The following is a 25,382-nucleotide window of genomic DNA, read 5'->3' on the forward strand; positions in this document are numbered from 1 at the left end:
TTATACAAAACTGCTTATTACGACCTCATTTTCAAAAACCTCTTATTCAAAACAACTTATTTATGCAAAATAACTTATTACGCTCTTTTCAAAAAATAACTTATTCAAAACAACTTATTTATGCAAAACCGCTTATTACAATCTCTTTTTTAAAAAACAACTTATTCAAAACAACTTATTTATGCAAAACAACTTCTTATGACCTCTTTTTCAAAAACAACTTATTCAAAACAGCTTATTATCCAAAACTGTTTTGTATAAATAAGTTGTTTTTTTGAAAAGAGGTCGTAATAAGTTGTTTTGCATAAATAAGCTGTTTTTTAAAAGGAGGTGATAATAAGATGTTTTGGATAAATAAACTGTTTTGAATAAGTTGTATTTGAAAATGAGGGCGTAATAAGCAGTTTTGTATAAATAAGTTGTTTTGAATAAGCGATTTTTTGAAAAGGAGGTCGTAATAAGCTGTTTTGTATAAATAAGTTGTTTTGAATAAGCGGTTTTTGAAAATGAGGTCGTAATAAGTTGTTTTTTTTATAAATAAGTTGTTTTGAATAAGCGATTTTTGAAAATGAGGTCGTAATAAGCTGTTTTGTATAAATAAGTTGTTTTGAATAAGCGGTTTTTGAAAATGAGGTCGTAATAAGCTGTTTTGTATAAATAAGTTGTTTTTAAAAAAGATTGTAATAATTTTAGTAATGTCTAATATACCTCATCTATTAGATTTGAACTGCCCATTTAATTAGACCATTCTATTCTCTCTTCATATAGGTGATGATAAAATAATTTTTCTATTCTTAAGAACAATGTGTCAGTATAAAGATTATTCAATACAATTGATATGCTAATTATTAATTGGAGATTTGTTGTGTTGTATGTTGAAATGCGTCCTTATATGCTTCTAATGCCCAATTGCACATGATATGCTCCTAATAGTTTGAGGTTAATTTCTAGGGTGACGATTGTAACCAAAATATCTACATGACTAGAATTTGATCAGATATATGATGGTGTAGGTTTGACATTTGGAGTGTGTGCCATGTTAGATTTTTTTTTACCATGACAATTTTGGTGGCTTATAAAAAATCATTTGTGATAGGTGTAGAAAATATTTAAATTGGTCTTAACCTGAGTTTAGCTTACAACAACGTTGCTTTGGAAATATCTTTCCAATCGTATATTCCAGGAAGATACTACTTGTTTTAGTAGATTCAGTTCATGAAAGGATAGTCAACTACCTATATATAATAGTTTACAAACAAGTTTAGACAATATAGGGTAATCAATCATGAGATGCAGTGTCATAATTTGTCTATTGACGTTATTGAGTTTAAACAACCTTTGCGAGTCAACCACCTCATCTTGTAAAGCATGGCTAGTGCAATCCATTCCCACCGATATGCCCCACCTCTCCCACTTTCCAGGAGTCCTCTCCACCGGTAAGTTTTTTAATTGACAAATGTTAGTAATTAGTTGTCAGTAAGGTAAACTTGCAATCGAGTTGGATTGGTTTTTAGGGGATGTACTCAGGTGGATGGCTGAAAACTCGACTCGTAGACTTGATGTAATTGCTCAGTATTGGCAACTGCTAGCTTCTTCCGATGATCCTCGCTCCGGGGATTATGGTTACACTCAAGATCAGATGCACAAATTTGGTGCCCATCAAGGTGCTGCAGTTTATCAAGCATTAGATGCTGCTGCTGACCGTAATGTTAATATTAGGTGCGTTTCAATTTGACTTAGTTTTGTATATAAGTAAATAACTAAATATCCATGATATTGTTCCCTTAGTTTCAAATTCATCTATGACTTTATCAATTTAATCTCATTCCAGTCTCTCCAAATAGAAGTGGAAGTACAAATTTGATTAAATTTTAAAATCATTTTAAAATATTGAAATGGGTATATTGAAGATTGATGTAGGTGATCTTAATTTCTTGTTGCATGTTACATTTGGAGTTGATGTAGGTTACTGTCTCACTCTGGGGTTTATCCAACATTTACCTTAGAACCATCCAAACTTGCTTATGGAAGGTCAAATGTTAAGAATGTGACCTTGTTATTGAAGGATTGGTGGGGCTCTGGAATTGTCCATGCCAAAGTTTGGATATCTGATAATAGGGATGTGTATATTGGATCTGCAAACAATGACTGGAAATCTCTCACACAGGTCATTAATTTCATGTCATTGACATGTTTTATGTTGGCTATTACCTTTCATTGTGGACTATTAATCTAACTGATGTAAACATTGAGCCTGTCTTCTGAAGGCAGTATTATCAGTTTTAGGATGTTTGATTCTATTTTAACAACTTAATTAAGCTTTTATAGCATAAACACTTATTATGTACTCGTGTTTATGTATAATATATTTCTATAACAAAAGTTAAAATAAAGCCAAACTGTTTTTATACACTATCTTGAAGAGCTTATGAAAAATAAGGCGAAAACAACTTATTGACATGGGAGTTGTTTTCTATAAGCTCGCTCGAACAGTCTCTTAAGTGTTAAACCCACTGGATAAGCTCAAACAGTTCAAGTCAATTCAAACAGTTTCTAAATATAATCTACTATCTTTTCAACCAATGATGCTTGTTTCATTTCTTATTTCTTGCTTGCTTTAGGTCAAAGAAGTTGGAATTTATCTTTCTGGTTGTCCTGTAATAGCTAAAAAGGTTGAGGTCTACTTTAACAATTTATGGACACTAGCATCTCTCAATCCTTCAGCTTACACCAAAACAGTGATGGATCAACAGTGGCAAGTTGAAAGAAAGGTTCCTTGTTGGTCACATTTCATCAAACCTAGGGAGAGGTGTAAGTAAGTCTATGATCCAAGCCTTATGATATAATTAAGTTTACTTGGTTTCTCTTCAAGAAACTGCTACTTTATGTGATTTTATGCCTTCAGGTATCATTTCCTATTGTTTGTATATAAAATTTCCTCACTAAGTTCCTACATTATATGAAATTTCATTCACTTGAATTTTGAGTAGAAATTGAAATGCAGTCTTAAGTATGATGGTTAAAATATGAGAGATGGGATACAGTAGTGAATGGTATAGCATACTTCAAAGAGCAGGCACTTGAAACTTTTTATGCTTACAGAAGCAACTAAGAATAGATGATTAGTAAAGCTATGAAGCATTAACACATACATGAACACTGGACACAACACTGACACGTCGGCACGGGTAATAATCTGAGAAAATGAAAGTAATTTAACATAGACATGTGTGACGGTGTCAGCATGTGTTGGACATTGAACACATTTTCGATCTAAAGTGTCGGTACTACATAGCAGGAAAGTAAGCATGATGGAGTAACATTCTTGAGTTTTTATTTATTACTATATTTAACTGTGTCTCAGGTCACCTCTTCCTAGATATGTAGAGACTCCTCATGTTGATGGATATCCTATTCTTTATGACCCTTATATGCCTGAAATTTCAATTCGAACTCCTGGGAGTAACTATTCCACAGAGCTTCCTCAAGTCAGCTATCTCTCCTTTGCTCCCCCAGAGGTAATGTTTATTTTTAACAATCTGTTCGGTAATATGTATCAATAAAACCATGCATCAGAAATTAGTTGGATTACAGCTAATAGAGGCACAGCCTTATAACCATTTAAATAACTTTGATACTGTGCTAGTACTACAATCAAAAGCTTGTTCATTTTGTTATCGTGTTTGTTTTCTAATGAAACTGGGGATTGGTTTAGCTAGGAAGGGCCAAACTTGCCTTCATATCATGAGATAATTGCTAAGAAACCTCGAAAATAAGTTAGTAGAGAAATCTTTAAGCCATTCTCTATGTTGAAAAGGCAAACCTATTTAGCATTCTTGTTTTGAAGTAATTATTAGTGATTATGCCCTTAAATTTGTGAATGGTTATATTGCTGGTTTGTCTGCAAATATGCGTGATACATTGTACTGTAGTTACTGAGATGTTGTTTCTTGGAAATTCTGAAATGCTCTTATTACATTAGCTGGCAAATTTCGTTAATATTAATTGACATATTAAATTACCAGTCTTCATTGGGTCTTAGTATTATACTGGTGTTTTGCAGCTATCATTTGGCAGTTACCAGAGTGATGAGCAGGCATGGATTGATACAATTAAATCTGTAGGAACAAAAGATACGGTTAGAATCAATACCATGGACTGGCTAGGTCAGTCACAATTTACAGACCAAACAATTTTCTGGTCATCTCTGTCTTCTGCAATATCAGAGGTAACTAAACTAACTTCCAAGTGTTCTTTGCATATTCTCTGTTGTCTTTCATGGTTTTCTCTCTTGTTAGGCAGATGTCTAAAATTTCATTCTTGTACAAAATTTAGAGTTTTTGATACATTGTCAATGTAAGTTTTGCACTGTCAATAAATCACGACAAACCATATACATGGCTTTAGAACTAGTTATGATTAAAATCAAATGTTTTTCATGATCCAAAAATTATGACTTATTAACTGTATAAAAAACCTTCACACTGACATCGTATATTATGAATAAAATAAAAAATTTATACTATCTAGGGTGATATTTTCTTACGATGTTTCAACGGAACAAACAGGTTGTGTTTTCCAAGCATGCAACAGTAAAGATATTGGTGGCATATTGGGCACACTTCATAAATAGCACTGATGAGTACCTAAAGTATCTCCTCTATACCAACAATCTCTGCTCTTCTTCCAAATACAACAAATGCTCTGGTAAAGTTGAGATCAAATATTATGTGGTACCAGGTTTCAACAATACAGGACCTGCCATTCATAATGGAAGTAGTACAGGAAATATATACCCTGATTTTACAAGAGTGAATCATGGAAAATACGCAGTTAGTAATGTAAGGGCACACATTGGGACAAGCAACCTTGTATGGGACTATTTCTATGTTACAGCAGGTGTTAGTTTTGGGACATACAACACTGCCATTGTATCTCAACTTAGGGAAATTTTTGATGCTGACTGGAACTCGCCATATGCTGTTCCTATTCAAGAGTTTGAGAGAGTATATATTTCTAGTTTCAAATAGATGATGTATGACAAATGAAAGAATAAACTCAATAAACCAATGTAAGTTATGATAAAAAAGAGAAAATTGTTTATTATCTAGTGAAAGTGCACTTTCTCCTTTAATATAGCAAAATTTCAAGGCTTAAAAGAATTTTTTTTGTTGAGATTTTTAATCTTAATTGATTGATTTAATCAGAATTCTTAGTTTAAAATAAATAGAAAATGATAAATAAACTTGGGACTTGTTAATTCTAAAATTATAAGACCAATAGTGGATTGCATTGAATGCAGCTGTGTTCCCCTTTCTGTCACCATTGTGAGAAGTGTCGAAACAGTGTTTCATGTTCTTCGCGATTGTCTGTTAGCAATGGTGGTTTGGGTGAGCACAGTCAGAGCAAGGCACTGGGAGACTTTTTTTAATTCAGATATGCAGTAGTGTATAGATCTTAACATGTTTATGGCGATGGATGAAGGGGAGAAATGGGATTGGATGAGCTTTTGGGAGAGAGCATGCTACTCATTGTGGTTTTGGAGGAATAAGCTTGTGCATGATGTCATGATGATACTTTTGTTAGGCCCATGAACCCTTGTACTGAGATTAAGAGGAGAGTTCATCATTATGTTGATGTTTCTATTATGGCTATGGTTAACAATAACTTCTTGAATGTGATTGAGGAGATTCAGTGGCTGCCCCAAAACATATGTTGGATCCGTCTGAATACAGAAGGTGCTTCTAAGCATGGCATGATAGCAGGTTGTGGAGGAGTTTTTCCAAAAGGTTTGGGAGCTTGTAGTGCATATGTCGCAGAGCTTTGGCGGGTGTTCGAATAATTGTGTGGTTTTTTTTTTTTGAAGTGGAGCTTCTCATTGACGCTTGGTAGTACACCCTCCGGTCACTATTATAAGAAAAAATCTAAAAGGTGAATTTTTGCTTATACTAGTAACCGGAGGGTGTAGCTTCTACTCTTGCTTCAGAGAAAGGTGGAGCGGGAGTGAGAGGTCCAAATTTGACATCCGTATACTAAAAGCAAACAAGTGTGCGGATGTTTTGTCAAGCATGGTGTGTGGCGGAGTTGGAGTTTTTTTTTTAATGTTATTTAAGCAATGTCATGCTCATATTAGTTTATGTTTAGCCAATTCTATTGGTATTTTGACCCCACACCTTGTTAGTTATAACAAAAAAAAAAATTAGAAGAGAAAATTCATTTAAAATTAGTATAAAAATACCTGATTAAATTAACAATTATAATGGTACAATATTTTCTATAACTATATCACTTGTATAGTTTTAAATTTCTTGACCCATTTACCTATAATAACTATATATAAAAAGTTTCTGCATGTTTATCTGCTGACAATTTCCAACCATTTATTTTGGAAGGTAGAGTCATCGGCTCTACAAAACGAGCATGCAAAAATCCTGCTTTTGTCGTCAAGTAACATTAATTTGCAAAAATATAATAAATAAACATCAATATTAAAAACAAGAAACATCACAATTCACAACTAACAGCAGCCCATCATTCGTTAGTTTTTTGGAAGAGGAGCTTCCGGATACGAGCATTCCACTTAAAAGTTTAAACAATTCAAAAGAAAAGAAATGCAAGGGCATTCGGGCAAATCAGGATGCTTGTCATAAATTACTCCTAACTGGTATCAAGGAAACATCCAGGAACCAAACTGATATATACTCCTAATTCAAAAGTCTGGTCTAGGGAAAGCATTAGAGTGATGACAAATTAAGTAGTTGTCTCTAGCAAAGACAAATTAAGCAGTTGTCTAGCAAAGCTCAGTTTCAAATTTGAGATTAATGCCCATGCTGAACAGCTCCTGAGACAATAACTTTGCTCCATATGGAACACTGGCCACCACAATGTCATCGGCTGATTCACAGAAACGGCAATACGGACCTCGAATCTTCCGGCCACCAGATACCGGTCGCAAGATCACATTTGCAACATTCTTGCATTTACTACAAATGTGTATCTGAGACGAATCACTCAGGGTGAAGAGGCGTTCATACAAATTTGCTGAAGCACCATGAGCTATCAGGCAATCACGCTCCATCTCACCAAACTTGATACCTCCAAATCGCTTCCTGTCAGCGACAGGCTGTCGGGTCAGCGGGTGAACTGGGCCAGTGTTCCTGAATTTGACTTTGTCTTCGGACATGTGGTGCAGTCGCTGGTAGAATGTTGGGCCCATAAATATTAGCGATCGGACCATCTCACCGGTCCTTCCGTTGTATACTCGTTCGTTCCCCCATCTTGAAAAGCCAGCTCTGTAATGTACAAAATAAATAGGGCTCAGTACAACAACAAAACATGACGACTTAAAATGAAACTTTGGGACGAAATTCCTAAATTTAAAGCGAGCCTGAAGCTAATGCAATACACATATTGAGACATGTTATTGTTAGGAATATTATCCTAACATGCTCTTTCCAGTTCCGAAAGCCTGAAAGCGAGCCTGGATCTACAATAAAATATTCCTAACATGCTTTCAAGCTTTCGGCACCTAGCAATGAGACGTGATTGAGAAATACATAGCAGAATGAACAAACAAACGCTAGCACTCTTAAGCATCGGTCACCGGTATTTCAAGCTCTTTCCCAAACTGGGTTTTCAAGTAAATTGAACTGAACTTTAAGAAGTTGGCGGTTAGTGAACTTGTTCAACTAAACAGTACAACAAACTGAACTGTGTCAAAAGTTCGGCTCTTTTCCAGTTCGGATCAGTGCAGTGCATAGTTCGGTTCAGTTTTTTAATGAATCTTGAACAGGCCTACATAAAATACAAGTAACCAAAACTGCAATTAAAGTAAACTAAATCATGATGGAAGATTACCTATGAAGCTGGTCAGTAATGGCTTCAACAGAGGAAGTGGAGAAAGGAGTAGCATTCCTCAGTGAACCAACACAAGCGATGCCCTTTCCCAAAGCAGCCTCTAGTAGTTGTCCAGGAGTTTGTCGCGAGGGAAATGCATGTGGATTTATAACAATATCTGGAACAATGCCTTGTTTTGTGAAGGGAAAATTTTCTTGAGACTCCAGAAATCCCAAAACACCCTTCTGTCCATGCATACTGGAGAACTTATCTCCAAGAACTGGGCTCCTAACCTGCAAATTTTATTATACAACAGTTTTTCTTAGCGGTCAAATACAACTTAGAGGTAAAAAAAAAAAAAAAAATTAGATTTCAGTTGTGGAACATAAATAAAATATCCATGTGCAGATTATGAACAAACTTATATATTTGCATGTTCATCTCAACTTGCATCTAAGTATTCAGTATGTTTGTTGTTCAGTGCAGTAACCCAAATTTTTTTATCCATAAGACAAGATGCATCATAATTGAAGTGGTTCTTGGTTACAACAGTTACCTGTCTCAGCGAAACAACAGCAAAATTCTTCCCCTCATCATTCGAAGACAGCACAACCTTCTGAACATAACCCCTTTCGGTGTGCTTTAGCTTTATACTATGGTCCGTCCCGGAATCAGCACACCGCCCGATGATAATATCACCACTTTGCAAATTTGCTCCAACAAATGGAAAGCCATCATCATCAAGGCTATCAACTCGGCCAATTTTACTCTGTATCTTTCCAAAATTAACAATGTCTTCAGGTTTCTTTCTCTTTTCTGAAGATTCCTTATTCTCAATTTCAGCTTTGTAACTCCTTATATGCTCAGATCTGAACATGCCGCGCTGCAACGAAGCACGGTTCATAACCAACGAATCTTCTTGATTATATCCGAGATGCACATTGACAGCCACAATTGCATTCTGCCCATTATAGAATTCAGACTTTGGAACAACTTTACTCTGACCAAGATATCCAGGTTTTCCAAGACAATCAGATGTCATTGTCTGAAAGAGTGGTCTCTGTGGATAAAACAGTTGGTGAGACAAAGCATCGACTCTTATATTTGGGTTTGTCGTAGCAAAGCCAATAGCCTGAGAAGAATGCTTCTGGGATTGGTACAACACTCTCCTAGCATGGTCATGATTTGCAAATGGAACAAGTGAGCAGCTTAGACCTAATAAGAATGACATATCAAGTTCACAATGTGTGTACTTCACAGAAGATTTTCCCTCTTTGCCAAACAAATACTGAACACCCCAAGCAGTCTTGAAGTCCTCTTCTTCTTCAGGACCAATCAGCTCAATCACGCCATTATCCAATAGGGACTGGAAAGATTTATGCTCAGACTTAGATCCTTTAATCTTGAGCAGATTACTAACAACCAAGAGTGGACGGAGAATCCTTCCTGCATCAGATAATATGCGCACTTCTTGTTGACACTGATCTCTTTTGATTTCCACCTAAACAAAAATGGTTAACACAAGGCTCAAAGAATCAAAATCAACAAAATCACAAATTTATTGCAATTACTGTGGCATATTATTTTCAACCAGGGAAACAACAATACAATTGAAAGCTTACAAAGTCAACATAATTGGAAACATAACATAGGAGGAAGAAATGGGAAAAGAGCAGTATTGGAAGCTTCTAACAAAATCAACAGGAGTCACTCCACTACTCTAGTGCAAGGTCACAACTCACAAGGAGAAAGTGGGAGATGCGCATGCTCAGTATTGAGATTCTTTAATTTAGTATTTCAAGCAATTGTTTCCCTTTGATTTGTTGTTCTCTATTTCTACAAAAGGTGCTATCACAATCTTATCAAAACAATGAAGTTCCAAAACTGAATATATATATAAACCAATCTTTGACACAGGAGAGGAACACATAAGTGACAGCGTTTTGCAGAGGTAGTGTACATAGAGACATGGTCTCGCTCACCCAGAAAGCAAATTTCAAACAAATAATATTATCATGCTAGCCATTTAATCATATGTTAGACATAAACTAAGCAGCAAAATTATTATATTCAACAAAAGCCAAGTTTCCAGATACTTAAAACATAACTATGCTATTTGTTAATTAATGCATCATCTGCTCTGCTCTGCGAGTTGAAATGCTTTAGGTTAAGCTATTAAATATCAAATTAACAGCATAAAACAACCACCTTGTTCCACTATATGGGTTCTCTCCATGACTCATATCTAAAGTAAGTGATTTAAAATATGACAAAGGTAGAATACACTGTCACATCAAAATGAGAGATTAAAAGTGAACCTGATGAGGCAACTCATTCCTCCGTCTTCTAGTTCGTAGCTCTGCCACAAATGATATGGAATCTGAACAAACTCCAACCCAGTCCCCATTTAGGAAGACTTTGTCTTTTTTCCCCAGAACAGTTGTAGTATCATCAACAAGTTCTTCCATCCCACAATCGGACAGCTGAGGAAGTATGGATTCAGTTACATCGGTACTTACTACTCCTGTGACAGCCAAATTTTTTACAAGTCCACAATTTTCACCATCTGGGGTGGAAAGAAAACAAACCTTACCCCAGTGAGAAGGATGCCTGCAACCATAAGCTTCTATTAAAATAAATGAAAGCATCTAAACTTTTATAATAAAGCAATAGTTCAAATATACAAAACAGCAGCTATGAACTTTAAACTTAAGAGAAATCAAGTATTCATTGCACTACTACCATCTGAAGCTACTAAGACAATGCCAGAGACTAGATCAATCCCTGAAAAGGTTGGGACGTTGATACTTATAAAGTTATACTCATGTTAGTGATGACTAAATAAGAGATTAATTTACAGGTTTCAACATGAGTTATGACGGCTGTTTCATTTAGAACGTACTGATTTTTACATTTACATCCCCTCAATGAAGGCGCATTACAGAAGCTGATACGGAACATGAAATGGAAGAAACAGAGATAGCCACCATAAAAACTCGGCATCTAGTCTACACAGGCAACACTATAAAGAATTGAATGTATGAACCGTGAGTTTTAATGACCAGGTAATTTTATTTAGTTTTAGTTTTCTTGTTGGTTGATAGCAATATTATAAGGGGCCTTCACATGTATAAGTAGTTTAGGATTATTAGTGATAACATTTTGTATGATGCTCATATTTAGGATAAAATAATTATATTGGCACAGACTACAGAAAGACTAAAATAGAAGTTAAAAGTAACTTACGGGTATCTAGCATCCCCGACCTTTCCTGTGTACTGAACTTGTTGCCTTGTTCTTCTTAATTCAGCCATGGTTTGTAATGGATTGGTTCGCCCAAGAGTTGCAACCACACCAGAAATCCTTTCCATCCTTTTGAAAGGATGTGTCCAAGCTCCAGTAGAAAACGCTCTTTGGAGACCATTTGTAATAATGGAAGCGTCAAGATAGTGCTCAATTTGACGAACTTCTCGTTCTCCATAAAGGTCTCTCTGCAGAGCCTTCCCCATTCGCTTCCTAGCATGTGCAAAGTGCACTTTAATCTCACGCTCCAGCAGCTCACCAGCCAACTCAAGCCTCTTGTTTCGAAAATCGTCCCTGTTATCAGTTTTTCGGCGGCCAGTATATGCTAGTAGAAGAACCTTCACCATGTAAGCTAGATACCTTGCCTTTCTTTTTAATCCTTTAACGTTCGGAAAAACATACATGTTAAAGCACTCGTCAATAGATTCTGCGGGTGGAAATTGTACACCTTTTACACGTTCCTCTAAGAAAAGAAGAGCGTTCTTTCCCCTACGAAATGCTTCACATTTATCGTCTGCCTCACGGATGGATGCAAAGAGAATGTTTTCAATTCTTCCATTTGCCTCTCCATAATCGATGAGATCAACAATTTCTTTATCTGATGTGACACCAAGAGCAAAAAACAATATCCATACAGGTATCTCTACAGACAGAAAATACACTGTGAGCAGCTTCTCTCCGTTTGTAATTCCCTCCGTCGAACCTTCCACCAATTTAACAACCATCCTATTTCTCTTCATCTGCGACTTGAAAGCAACAGCCCAGTATGGAATATTTGAAACCCAGAGCCTCTTCAGAAATATTTGCTCTTGTGCGATAAAAATCTGCAACAAAACCGATTTACAATCAGCAGCAAAGAAATGATTGCGAAGATATAATATAGACAAACAAAAATAAGACACATTAAATGCGCTGCACTAAAATGTAGGCTAAATGTGTTCTTAATCCCAATCAAAATGCAATTTTTTTAGTTCTGTCTCTAGATAAATTTTAGTCCCTATTTTGAAAACATTTTACAAAAGCAGTATTTTCTATGGCATATTGTGGCGGAGACCCAAATTTCTGCAATTTTGACCACTTTGTGGCACATTTATGGCGGAAAAACCTGCAATATTGACCACCATTTACCACATCGGCAATGTCAAAATCTGCCACCAATAGGCGCCATAACTGCCATTGGATAACACTGAACAAAAAACAGGTGATTTTCGTCCCTAAAGCAAAAAAGAGACTAAAATTTACAAGTAACAAAACTCATGCAGGGACTAAACATAAACAATTGTGAATTTTACAGGGACAAAAATCACTAAAAACATATGTAACCCTAAAACGTACAAAATCGGTAACAAACAAGACAGAAACACGTGTAAATAAATCATAATTGTAGCTAACCTTTTCAGCACCCTTAATCAGAAAGTAGCCTCCGTGGTCAAATTCACAATCACCTTTCTCAGCTTCACTCATCCAACACAGATCAGACTTGACCATAACAGGCAGTCTCCCAATAGTTATTTCCCTCGTATCCTCCCATTTAATATCTTTATCAATGTATTCTTCTTTCCCAGTCTTAAACTTATCACTCCGAACCTTCTTCATAACATATACCTGAAATTAACACACACAGTTCTGTTATCTGAACATCAAAATACAAACACTATGTGTTTATCTCTATATCTCATACTTTTTAATCTTCTACACACACAAAAATCAAAGGACGCTAACAATTTTGATGTCAAAAATCATTTCTTGTTAACAAAACCATCAAATAGGAACTAAAAATTTCAAATCATACTAACCCACATTTCAAAATGAACATTAAAATACACCTTGTAATTAACACACACATGCAGTTTGCGTTATTTGAACACCAAAAAACAAGCACACACTATGTGTTTATTTTAGCTCTTCTACTATTTACACAACATTTAAAAAACACACACGCAAATCAAAGGACACCCAAGTAAATTTTAAGTCAAAAAAGCATTATCTCATAACATAAAAACACGAAATAAGAACAAAAATTCCAAATCAAGCTAACCAACATTTAAAAATGAAAACTTTGTAAAGGAGTAAAAAAAAAATCCCTAACCTGGATGTGAACATCAACTTTCATCTTAGAAGCATAAGTCATCCTCTGCAACCTGGCATGTCTGGGAAGCATCTTCAACTCTTGAGCATTCCCTTCACCACACCAAAACTTAGGTCGCTCAAGCGTAACCTTCCCAAACTTAACCGTAGCATAACGGTAATGTTCATCAGCACCTTTCTTAGAAGGATCAAAACCAGGCGTAACAGTGAGATCACCGAAGGAATCGAAAGCGCTTTGAAGACCCGAATTGATGAATTGATTGTACGAGTTGATTTGGTGACTGATTAAACCGTATTGGTCGAAGAACATAACGGAAGCTTTCTTGCAAAAGTATTTGACCATATCGTCGCCGAGTTCGTTGAGGATTTCGGCGTTGGATTGATCTTCATCGTCGTCAAGGTCAATGTCCATTTCTGTGTAGTTGGTGTTGTTAGCATCTTTGCTTGAACCTATGTGTTCCATTGTGGTTGAGAAATGAAAAATTAGGGTTTATGGAGAAAGGGTTTTGGTACAATTTGCCCCTTCTCGCTTAAGCTTCTTCTCACTGTGTAGCGAGTGAGTGAGTGAGTGAGCGAGAGTGTGACTGTGTGTGTAATTGAAACGCCAAAAACCTTTTGAGTTTTTGCGGAAATGTGTAGTGTAGTGTTACAGTACTACTCGTGTTGTTCAATAATAATCAGCATTTTTTTGGTAATATTAATACTTTATAGGGGGTGTATATGGTAAAGCGTTACTCCTAATTACAGTCTCCCAAAGTTCTTCTTCCCACTGCCGTTTATTGCTTCATTTACTCGATGTCTGACATGTGAGGACAAATTAGAATGAAAATACGCATGTAACCCTTGGTTTGGGAAGATTGAATCAATAGCTTTCTTTTTTTTCCTTTTCTATTTACAAGTTTGACTAAACCAAATGAAATTGGAATGGGGATTTTTTTTACACAAATATTTTTTTAATTCAGAATTTTTAATATAAAAAATATGTTAAAAGCATTTGGTATAAATAATGTTTTAGCATTTATTAATTTTAAACTAAATGAATCTTAAAGTTTGACATGAATACGATCGAGTCTCTTGGTTCGATCTAATTTAATATAAAGACAAATTTTTTATAGACCGAGTTGTCCAGTTCAATTCGATTCTATCATGCGGTTCAACCAGCAATTCAGTATCATGGTCGAGTCGATGACCGATCCGATTTTTAAAATTATGAATAGAAGTGTCTCTATTGAAGAATTTCAACCCGCTGAATTCTAAGGTCTACACTAGTTCATCACACATTGATTGAACTTTCAATAAATAGACAATGCCAAAGTTTTAGGTTTACCACATTTTTTTGTTAGACATACTATTTCGGTCAATATATATATATATATATATATATATATATATATATATATATATATATATATGCAGTTAAATAAATATAAATGATAGTTTTATTATTATTATTATATAAATTTATTACTTTGTGTAAAATAATAAATTTTCCAACTTTTTTAGAGATGAAGAAGTATAATTTTGCTTTGGCACATATTTGTTCAGAAATAGATGAAAAAGATGAAGGATCCAGCGGTGTTCTTCCTGTTTTTCTAGAAAAGAATGAAGAAGATAAGGAATTCAGATAAAAATTAATGTTTTTAGCAAAAACACTAACAAAAAGGATCAACATGACTAACAGAAGTTCATTTGAGATTAAAAAATGACAAAAATTAGTTAGAAGGTCAAAATGAAATTAAAAAACGATGACACCAAAATCAGAGACAACTTCTTAAGAACCTTGAAATTTTTGAGTTAAGCTCAAAATCAGCAGCATCCATTTAAACTCATTTGATTGCAGAGAGAAAAGCTCACACACCTCCTCTTCATAACCTTCATAACAAGCATAAATCGGTGGACACTCAACTCGCTCATGAATTCTAATGCGAGTTGGCAAAACATTTATACAAACATGCTACACATGATTATTACATCCTTGTATGTAATTGATAATGATATATGATTAAACATCCTTTGCTTAAAAATAAAAAAAAGGTTAAAAATTATCTTATTAGTCAAGTCTTTAGACATAATCAATTGAAAGAAACATACGGGACTAATTTAATTTCCAAAATAATTTGTCATTAAAGAATAAAAACGTCTACACTAAAAAAGTAGAAGCAATTTGAAGTACTGATCCTTATAGTTTTCCTTCTTCAAATAATATACACGCAAGTATCTTGATTGTGTACTATCTGGAGATGCTTAAGAATTTGATCGATCATTTGAATAATGAATCATCGTATTGTTCTTCAATTAATACTTCTATTAATGGTATTAAATGAATTCAATCGAGACGACGCAGTAAGTACTCAAGTTCAACATTTTTTGTCATGGGTATTATCCATTTCTTGTATAGTCGAGAAACTATTGCTGGATCAACCTTGTAATTTCCCTTGACATCATGATCAAGGCTCACTTCTTGACCAAACACCATGGCCTTCTTTTCAACCCTCTTCACAACTATCTCTTCTACATTCTTCGATGTCAACAATTTCAGTAGTGCTTTTCTGTCCTGCAAAAACAAACCATTTACCGTTTCAATTTTTACACAAACGTAGTAACAACATAAAAAACCAAGTTTTGCATTTAAAGAACGATAGTAGAACAATGACTAGAAATGCTGCAAAAATATTTATATTTGTTATTTTTCTTATAAACAATAGGAGTATCACTGTATACCTTGGCACGAATTAAAGGCTCATAGTCACGAGGAGATTCTCTAAACTTCGCCTCAGCTACAAACTTTCCATAATGAATCCTTCTAGAGATGGCCTGTGAATATATTTTATAGAATAAGGATACATTTGCTAAAGTCACACTTGTCCTTCTAAAGATTGTCCTTTTTTTCTTGCTTAAGTTTAAATAAAATAAAAAAAGTTGTTATAAACATTGTTTTAAAAGTTTTTAATTTTGTCTTAAAGACCATCTACAATGGCTTATTGAATGCCATTTTCAACCTATTGAAATCATTGGAGAGGGTTATTGAAAATTAGAGAAGAGGAGAGAGGTGATGAAAGGTTTAAACATGTTGAAAGTCTGACCGTAGGGGCCACGCGTCGCATTTTTATTTGCCAAGTTGGGCGCGTGTGAGACACACGCCGACAACGCGCGTCGCTTGCAGGAAAACGCGGAGAGAGAATGAGTTGTCGATAAAGCAGTGACACGTGTTGCTTCACGATTGGCTGCTTGGATTTTTATCTTCTTAATAATTTGGACTCGATTATTTCATTGCAAATAATTTTATTTATTTATTTTTTACCAAAATTCGTGATTTTTTTTTCTCTACAAATAGAGACTTTGATCATTTGATTTGGACACAGAAAAAAAACCAAGTTTTTCACTCTCTTAATCTTATTAAAAGCATTTCTTTTGAAGTTTTAGTCTTTGTTTAGTGAAATGGATTCCAATAATAATCAATTCAACACCCAAAATTCTTCTGATTACCCATTTAGCTACCAAAATCCCAACAATTATCAACACCTAAATCAATTCCCAACCAACACCTTCAAAACCCAAATCAATTTCCCAACCAACATCCTCAAAATCCAAATCAATTTTAAGAATAAATTTTGTGGAGTGTATCCTCAAAATCCAAATCAATTATCAATTTTAAATAAATTTTGTTTTTACAAAAAAAAAAATGTTAAGTGTATATTTATTTTAATTTAATTATAATTGCTAATTGTAATTTTATATAATTATAAAAACAAAATTATAAAATTAAATAAGAATAAGAAATAAAAGGTGGTGGGGTAGAGTGTTGAATGAAAAAACCATTGGAGAGGTAAAAATTGAATGGATGTTAAATTAAGAGAGAGAAAATAATGTGTTGGGAATTGAAAAAGTGGATGTTGAAGGTTGTTGAAAATTTTCAACCATTGTATATGGTCTTAGCAATCCCTTATTAATTTGTTATGATGTACCTATAATATCTACATTTAATTTGTTATGAGTTGTTTACTTTAGAGAAATCGGAACCTAAAAATACCTTATTCAATACTTAACTCATAGCATTTGTTTTTCCTCATTTTTATGAGACTATTGCCAATCAAGTTACAATCTCAATCACCAAGAGGAAGAGAACCGTGTTCTTTTATTTTAATTTTAATTTACTCTAATGTGTTCTTTTATTTATTTTATTTTTTTGTCAAATAGTCTAGTGGCTAGAGCTCACACAATTTAGTGTTCTTTTATTTTTAAATGGCACATTAATAATCTTTGATATTTCAGATAAATATTCAAGGGCTAATCAACCGTAGATCATATGTCTACCGTAGATCAAATTTTAATTGCTTGTTATCACAATTTCACATATTTAAACAATAAGCACGTCGATGGTCAACGATTTAAGATTTATCGATTTGGTTTTAATGTTGATTTTTATCTTTTGTAAAAATATTGAGGTTCAAATTCAAATTGTCATTCAAAAAACATTGATTTGTTGATTTCTTGTCTCATCTAAATTAATCATATAACTTCTCAAAATGCATCTAAATTAATCATATAGGACCCTTTTGAAAAAATAACGGGAATTAAGATAGTGGATATTTGTATTAAATATGTTTGTAAGTATTATTGTTTTTACAATTTTATCCTTTAAGAGAGAGAGTTGGTTTATGTTTTCAACATGTTATTTATTGCTAATTGAAGAAAAAGATGTATGATAAACAGGGGCATGTATGTAAAGAAATAATTAATGTAGTTGAAAATAGCAAAGCAGTCTTATAAAAAGGGACAAAAAAATTTCTCAAAAGAATCTTATAATTATGGACGGAGGTAGTAGTATTGTTTTTGTCAAGTAAAATCTACTCTCTTTATCCCTAATTATAAAATTATTTATGAATTTTTGTTGTCCGAGATAATTTACAAATTTCTAGATAAGATTATTATTACTACATTATTATTTAAAAATGTGATATATATTAATTAAAATTATTAACTTGTCTTAAAATATATATAAATCATCTTAGAATACGAAAATTCAACATTAGATTAGATGTGTATATAAATAAGAAGAACTGAGGGATCATACAGTACTCCTAATTTCTAAAAGGACTTGGACCGAAAATTTTACCTGCAGAATTGAAAGATCACTAGCTGCAGTTTGTGCATAGTTGCCATCATCCCCGAAAGCAACAAAAAGCGGAAGCATCTCATGGAAATACACTTTCCTTATGTTCTTGTTTGTGTTAATCGAAGAGGCTGCAGTATGCAAAAACTAAACACAGAGTTCAAAAGAGATCCTTATTTTCCCAGTGTCTAAAATACTTAGGAGGAGTTGTTTCATGGTTGAGAAATGAGATATTTATTTCCACGAATAAATTTTATGAAACATAACATATGTAATTTTATTTATTAAAAAAAACATTTGTAATTTTATTATCTTGTATTGATTAGATCATAAGTGTTTGGTTTATACTTATGAAACTCCTTAGAATTATTTGTAATCGAGGTAATTACATAATTTTATTTTGAAAATTACTGTTCACATATTTCATAAGACTGAGGCACACAAGTAAAATACGTAAATGCCCCCTCGGCAGTTACTGCCGAGGAATTAAAAATCCGGCTGCAGTTAACTGCCGAGGAAAATCTCGGTAGTTAACTGCCAACGCGTGCTGAACATAAACAGAAGCAGAAACACATATCAGTTTCAAAACTTCTCCAAACTTCTCAAATTCTTTCCAATCTTCACCAAAGTCATTTTCACGAATTGCAAGCAAATCAACTGCACATTATCACAAGTAAGTTGTATCAATCATTTTAATGATAATGTTAGTTTGTTTAAGTTTATTTAAAAATAAAAATAAAAAATTAGAGTAGTTTGCATGTGGTTAGGGTTGATTTTAAAATTGACAATTTGATGATTGCATGTGTAGTTTATGAATTGATAAATGAATGTAGTTGTTGCCTATGTTGTTTAAATCATAATGTGACTTTGAATGGTGGTAAATGAACATAATTTGAATATGTTTTATACTTTGCACACAAAGTGTTTGATCAAAGGCCTCAATGAAAATTATATTGATTATTTAGTTAGTTTAGGTTATGGAAATGATGTTAATTATAGTTTGGTTAAGTGTATATTGATTTTTTAGTTAGTTTAGGTTATGAGAATTATGATGGACACAAATGATTAAGTGTATAGAAATGATTAAGTGTATGTTAATTATTGAATGCAGTTTAGGTTATTATGGAAATGATGGACATAAATTTTATTGTAATGATGATTATATTGAATTATTTTAGGTTATGGAAATGATGTTCATTGCTTTACTTTTAATGTGTTTGATTATGTTTATGTTTAATTTAGGTTTAATGTGTTTGATTAGGTTATGGAAATGATGTTAATTTTTTAATTTTTTGTGTAGATATGGCCGATCAGGATCCCATTGATCCATCTAAGATGATTGGTGGTAGGCGTGCGATGACCCAAAGAGGGGAAGAGGTCGGAGGAGAGATGGTTCAGGGACTTCTCAGGCTACACAGTCTGACGAGTCACATGTTGTTAACCCGTCACTGCTTGTTGACCAGTCTGAGGTGGAGTACCTGAATTATCAGGATCAGGTACACCACGATGTGACTGATGGTGGGTATGACCAGGATCATATACCAGAGCAGCAGCAGCATGAACTAGACGATGATAACATTGCAGCAGCGGCTGCCCCGGAGGTGTTACCTGTGGACCCTCCCTTTGTTGGAGGACAGGAAAATATATCTCTGCTGAACTCTTATGTCAATCATGTGGCATTGCCGCTTTGGTATAATTCAGATAACGTAAGTGTAATTTTTTTAAATGTTTTTTCTTTATGTTTAATTATTTTCTTTATATGTGTGTTTGTTTAATTATTATATCAACTTTTATATGTGTTTTTTTTTTAATTCTTTTCTTTATGTTTAATTATTTTCTTTATATTTTGTTTATTTCAACTTTTATTGTTTTCTTTATGTTTAATTATGATTTAAATTGTTTTTGTTATGTGTTTTTTTTAAGTTTTACATGGGTTATGTCTTAAATTGAAAATATGTGCGGCAATTTAAATTTTTGATTTTTATTTTTGCATTTGTTAAGTTTTATTTTGATTACTTAAATGTTTACATTGTTTAAACTATGTTTATTTTTCTATTATTTCAGTGTCATAAGAAGCGTTATATAAAACCGAATTAATCATGGGGCTAAGATTTTAAGTCTCGGACGTCCAAACGGGAATCAAGATTGGTTTTGGGGTCCGCTTAGGGAGAGCGGGTTACATGATTTGGTTTTCCTGGGCTACGCCACTGTGCCTCATGCTTTGTTGATGACTCTATGCAAGAGGTGGCATCCCAAGACTAGCACATTTTGCATGCCCATGGAGGAGATGACCGTGACTTTGGAGGATGTCGCATGTCTTATGCATCCTCAGATTGAAGGGCGGATGTTGGGCCACTGAAAAAAGATGTTGAGACATGAGGGAGAGACACTACTGGTGAGGCACTTGGATGCGTCGAAGAAGGAGGCAGAGAAAATTTGCAATAAAGAGTATGGTGGGTACATTAGTTATCCAAAGCTGAAGGACTTATATACGACTAACCTTGGTAGGGCTAACATTTTGGCGGATCCAGAGGAGCTGGAGTAGTTGGAGGGGGTTAGGATTTATTGTGTGAGGTGTTACCTTCTCTACTTGGTTGGATGCTTGTTGTTTTGGGATAGAAGCTACAAACGCATCGAGTTGATCTATCTTACGACCATGGAGGACGGCTACGCGGGGATGCGTAATTATTTGTGGGGAGGGATGACACTTGCATACCTATACAGCGAGTTAGCTGAGGGCTGTTTACCTGGAGACAGGCAGATTGGGGGAAGCGTGACACTGCTCACTGTAAGAAAACTTATATTTTATTTTTTTGTTAACTTTTATTTTTTTTGTTAACTATTATTTTTTTGTTATATTTTCCATGCGTAATAATTTTATAAATGTGATTTGTTTGGTTTGAGCAGACATGGTTTTTGGCGCACTTTTCTAAGGAGGTATTCGAGGAGGTATTCTGGTATTCAGGCTGGATTATATGCAGTGTTCGTAAGGTGTACCGTCACTTGCCCGAGAGGGTTTTGAGGCAGTACGGATACGTCCAGACCGTCCCTAGACATCCGTCGGATGTTGTAGAGCTGTCATCGGCTGAGATTGTGCAGACTTTCGTCGACTTCCGCACTCACACGCTTAAGGCGGCCGATTGGAGTGAGCATGCATGAGAGCAGGCATGGCGTATGGCAGATGGCTATGTACGATGGTACACCGTTGTGTCTCACCCTCAGATTTTGCCACTTCTTCCAGGAGATATTACGAGGCCTCCAAATGAGGAGAAGATCATTGCTGAGCAGTGGGAGCGGTACGAGGCGAGAAGCTCGCCTGATACCTATGACATGGTTAGCGGCGTTGTTGCCTACGCTGATGCACAGATGAGCCAGAAGGAGGTCATGAGCCCTCAGCAATGGTTTCAGGCCATGAGCCATGTTAGAGAGCAGATCGCGTCGATATTGGTCAGAAGGCAAGGCCAGAGGCTGAGGAGGAGGCACCAGCAGCATCATCAGGACCAAGACCAGCAATAGTTCGTTTTTTATTACTTGTTTTTTAGTTTTGGTATTTTGATGACATTGGTTTGTATAATATTCGTATTTTGATGACATTACTTTTCATTTCATGGGATATTTTACTTTGTTTAATGGTATAAAAATGTTGGTTTAATTAAGTTGTGCATTTGCGCCAATATTTGTTTTGTGATTTGAACCATTATGCATAAAAAAAAACTGGTACATATGTTGTGTTTTGTGTTTGAAACACATTAGAGGTTCAGGAAATGAAGCTACTGCCTCTGCCTTGGCTTCGGGACGCTTCGGCAGTTTACTGACAAGGAAATCCTCGGTAATTAAGTGTCGAGGAAATCCTCGATAATTAAGTGTCGAGAAAATCTTCGGCAGTTAACTGCAGCCGGTTTTTAATTCCTCGACAGTTAACTGTCGAGAAGGCATTTACGTATTTACTCGTGTTTCTTAGCCTAACAAGATGTGTCAACAACAATTTTCTTTTATTTTCCTCTTCATGGAGGTCCCTTTTCTCCAACATCTTCCATTGATATAAAATCATTAGAAATGAAAATTGTTTTATTCCCATAAATATTTTCTATTGGGGGGCTAAATTTTTTTAATACAAAATGTTTTTAAGAAGATAATATTTTTAATACAAAATGTTTTTTTTGTTTCAGCAACGAGTGTTCAGAAGATAGCCCTAGAATATCAAATCACACAAGAGTTTTAGTGAACTACCTGTGAGAAGTTGTAATGTGGCACAATTGAGGGTGGTAAAATTCCTTTATAAGGATTTTCTTCTGGGTTGATGTATCTTCCTGACTAACAAATAATATTTCAAAGCAATCAACATAAATAACTTATTGACGTAGATATAATAAAGTAAATCACCAGTTTATTGAATATAAAAATTTTAGGTGTCACTAAATTAAGTTGTTGTACGAAAAAATTAAGTTGTAATATTGTGACGATTTTTAAAATCGAAAATATTTTCTAATATAAATCTTTGCTCAATTTTGTTTTTCAAAATTGAATCAAAATCAAGGACATTTTAATTTTGAAAATTTTGTTAATTTCATTACGTGGTCATGCTCACGAGTCTTTTAAAAGTACTCTTCGAATAATCTTATTTAAAAATTACTGTCAAACATTTCAATTTTCACTTCACGCAAAGTTTAGTAATTTACACAAAAATTTACTACAGTATTTTTTTTTGACAATAAATTTTATTAAACAACTAGATCCCTGCTCAAGACGAACAAAGACAGATGAAACTGAGAATACAAACAAACGATGCCGTATATAAGAGGAACATCCGAAAATAAACACTTTAAAAACACCCCTGAAGACAACACCCACCAAAATACATGTCACCACCTAAAAGAGACTCCTTTACAAAAACGATTACGGTAAAAACAATATCCAATGTCATCCGTCGTCACTACTCACCTTAAAAGGAAAAACACCCCTCAATTAAGTTAAGATTCTTAAAAAAATGTCCTTAGACTTAGAGCACTGATCACCATTTCTCTTTCATTAATTCGAATGTAAGGACTAAATTGTTGGTTCAACTTATCTAATATAATAAGGAGAAATGATATTTAAACATTCATTTTTTGACAATTTTTTCTCTCATACTCACATTATTTTTTTATTTTATCTTTCTATTGCTTTGGTTTTCGTGTAAATACTATTTTTTTTTCTTTATAAATTGTGGTTGTTACATAAATTGTCACCCCAAATGAATGTTCAAATAACACTCCTATGTAATAAAAAACATTCTTTATTTTTTTATTTTTTTGAGAAGACACATTCTTTATTGTTGCGTATGTATTATGTAGAAAAAATAAAAAGGTAAGCGCTTACATGTGGAAGACAACACAGTTTTTAAGGATCTAAACACGCATACACATTTTATTTGTCCCTTTTGAAATATCATTAGATTATTTATTATTTTTTTCACTACCATACTCTTACTTAGTGCATTTTAATAATCTATAACTATTTAATTAACTATAATTAATAAGAGTGTTTTAGCAAATGATATATATTTTACCATTAAAATTAATATTTTTGTTTTTTTTGAACAAGTCAAAATGATATATTAAAATCACAAAGCAATCAATAAAGCAAAAGATGTGACTTAGAGACTACCAAAAGTATACAAAGAGAACAGATAATACAAGGAACCCAGCAAAACAAACATTAGCCTATACCCAAACAAGTTAAAGGACTAGACCATCACTACTGAGTTCCATAAATATAAAATTAAGATTCTTGATCATTCTTTTGTTAACCGTGTAAAGGGCGGAAGAAAAATACATACAGTTCCCCGTGAACTTAGCTCAGTTGACAAGAACATGCATTGTTATATATAGGGGTCGGAGTTCGAACCTCAAATACCAACTTATTCACCTTAAAAAAAAAGTTGAATTCCGGCTATTTGACAAAAAAAAACATACACATACACATGCATAGGTAAAAAAAAGAAAAAAAAAACACAGATAATTGCTCTAAATAAGTTCTTCATGTTGTTCAACCTTACCAAAAAAAGGACCAGAGGATAAGAAAAAAAGAGTAGGAAGATGTGGTCATTAGAACAATCACCAAAAACACACAAGTGAAGGCCAATAAATTCTAATACAAATTGTTATCATAAAAAATTACCGGTTCAAATATGAGAGGAAATAAATAATATCTGTAATTAAGCAAGGTAGGAAGTAGCAACTACCTTGGCTTGAATGGCTTCTGTATAGTCAAGAACGACATCGAGCAAGGAGCCAGAAAAGTGAGGAATGGAAGCATAATGTTGATGGTAGGTGGGAGAATTAAGTGGGAATCTTGCTCTCTCAATCACACTAAATATGATTGTATCCTCTTGTCTAATTAAAGATGCTCTCACTGATTCAACTGTGTATTCATTCTCTGAACCCTTTGCAGTTGATTTGTGTCTCTCCGTACAACTTAACAGCATAACAACCACAGCCATAAATCGAAGCTTCATCATGTGGTTACTGTTGTTGACACAACAATTTCTGCAAGCTGAAACAGAAATGGTTGGAAAGTAATGTCAATTAAGGTCTGGCGTATGTATGTATGTACGCCTTTCTTTATCAAGAGGCATGGTGAATTAATCACGGGCCGTTTTGGCCGCACAAACATTACTCCTATTTTTTTTCTTCTTTTTCTTCGGTATCTGAAAAGTATTCGGCATATTTCCTTCACTTATTTTTTATTTATGGTAGAATTGATTCTATTAGAGCTCAGATTTGCAGTCGTTGAGTTGACTTATACGATTTATTTTACATTTGATTGTTCAATATATCCAAATACAAACCATTTTATATTTAACTCATCGTTTATAGGAATTAATTATACTAAATCAATTTACTCGTAATAAATTTTCGTTACCGCATAACCAACCAGACACTTAATTGAACATGAGGAAGTACTTTGGGAACCACAAAAAATCAATAATAACACGTATGGGACAAGAGGGATATCTTCCAACTATTAAAAAAATCAAAAATATTATTAATAGTATGTACAT

General features: G+C 34.1%; 3 protein-coding genes across 4 annotated transcripts; 1 reads left to right on the plus strand and 2 right to left on the minus strand.

Moving 5' to 3' along the window:
- The first annotated feature begins 857 nt into the window (after positions 1 to 857).
- On the plus strand, positions 858 to 5,134 carry LOC11436600 (phospholipase D Y). The gene is made up of 7 exons (XM_013606411.3): positions 858 to 1,436; positions 1,515 to 1,719; positions 1,966 to 2,167; positions 2,622 to 2,815; positions 3,365 to 3,518; positions 4,064 to 4,228; positions 4,569 to 5,134. Exons 1-7 carry the CDS (start codon positions 1,286 to 1,288, stop codon positions 5,028 to 5,030), a joined length of 1,533 nt encoding a protein of 510 aa, XP_013461865.1. The 5' UTR covers positions 858 to 1,285; the 3' UTR covers positions 5,031 to 5,134.
- A 1,335-nt stretch (positions 5,135 to 6,469) lies between these two features.
- LOC11436034 (DNA-directed RNA polymerases IV and V subunit 2) lies at positions 6,470 to 13,887 on the minus strand. The gene is made up of 7 exons (XM_003603247.4): positions 13,229 to 13,887; positions 12,532 to 12,744; positions 11,083 to 11,963; positions 10,155 to 10,446; positions 8,393 to 9,337; positions 7,858 to 8,129; positions 6,470 to 7,292 (listed from the first exon to the last, which is right to left on the minus strand). The coding sequence occupies exons 1-7, from the start codon at positions 13,688 to 13,690 to the stop codon at positions 6,791 to 6,793; spliced, it is 3,567 nt and encodes a 1,188-aa protein (XP_003603295.2). The 5' UTR covers positions 13,691 to 13,887; the 3' UTR covers positions 6,470 to 6,790.
- Positions 13,888 to 15,323: 1,436 nt separating this feature from the next.
- Positions 15,324 to 25,040, minus strand: LOC11426746 (chorismate mutase 2). 2 transcript variants are annotated; one of them, XM_003603248.4, is made up of 5 exons: positions 24,564 to 25,040; positions 22,571 to 22,654; positions 18,344 to 18,487; positions 15,949 to 16,041; positions 15,324 to 15,781 (listed from the first exon to the last, which is right to left on the minus strand). In XM_003603248.4, exons 1-5 carry the CDS (start codon positions 24,837 to 24,839, stop codon positions 15,554 to 15,556), a joined length of 825 nt encoding a protein of 274 aa, XP_003603296.2. In that variant the 5' UTR covers positions 24,840 to 25,040; the 3' UTR covers positions 15,324 to 15,553. The 2 variants fall into 2 exon arrangements, with proteins under 2 accessions (XP_003603296.2, XP_024634190.1); XM_024778422.2 differs by lacking the exon at positions 22,571 to 22,654.
- Between the last annotated feature and the right edge of the window lie 342 nt (positions 25,041 to 25,382).

The sequence above is a fragment of the Medicago truncatula genome, chromosome 3 (assembly GCF_003473485.1).
Source record: "Medicago truncatula cultivar Jemalong A17 chromosome 3, MtrunA17r5.0-ANR, whole genome shotgun sequence".
Classification (NCBI taxonomy): Eukaryota; Viridiplantae; Streptophyta; class Magnoliopsida; order Fabales; family Fabaceae; genus Medicago; species Medicago truncatula.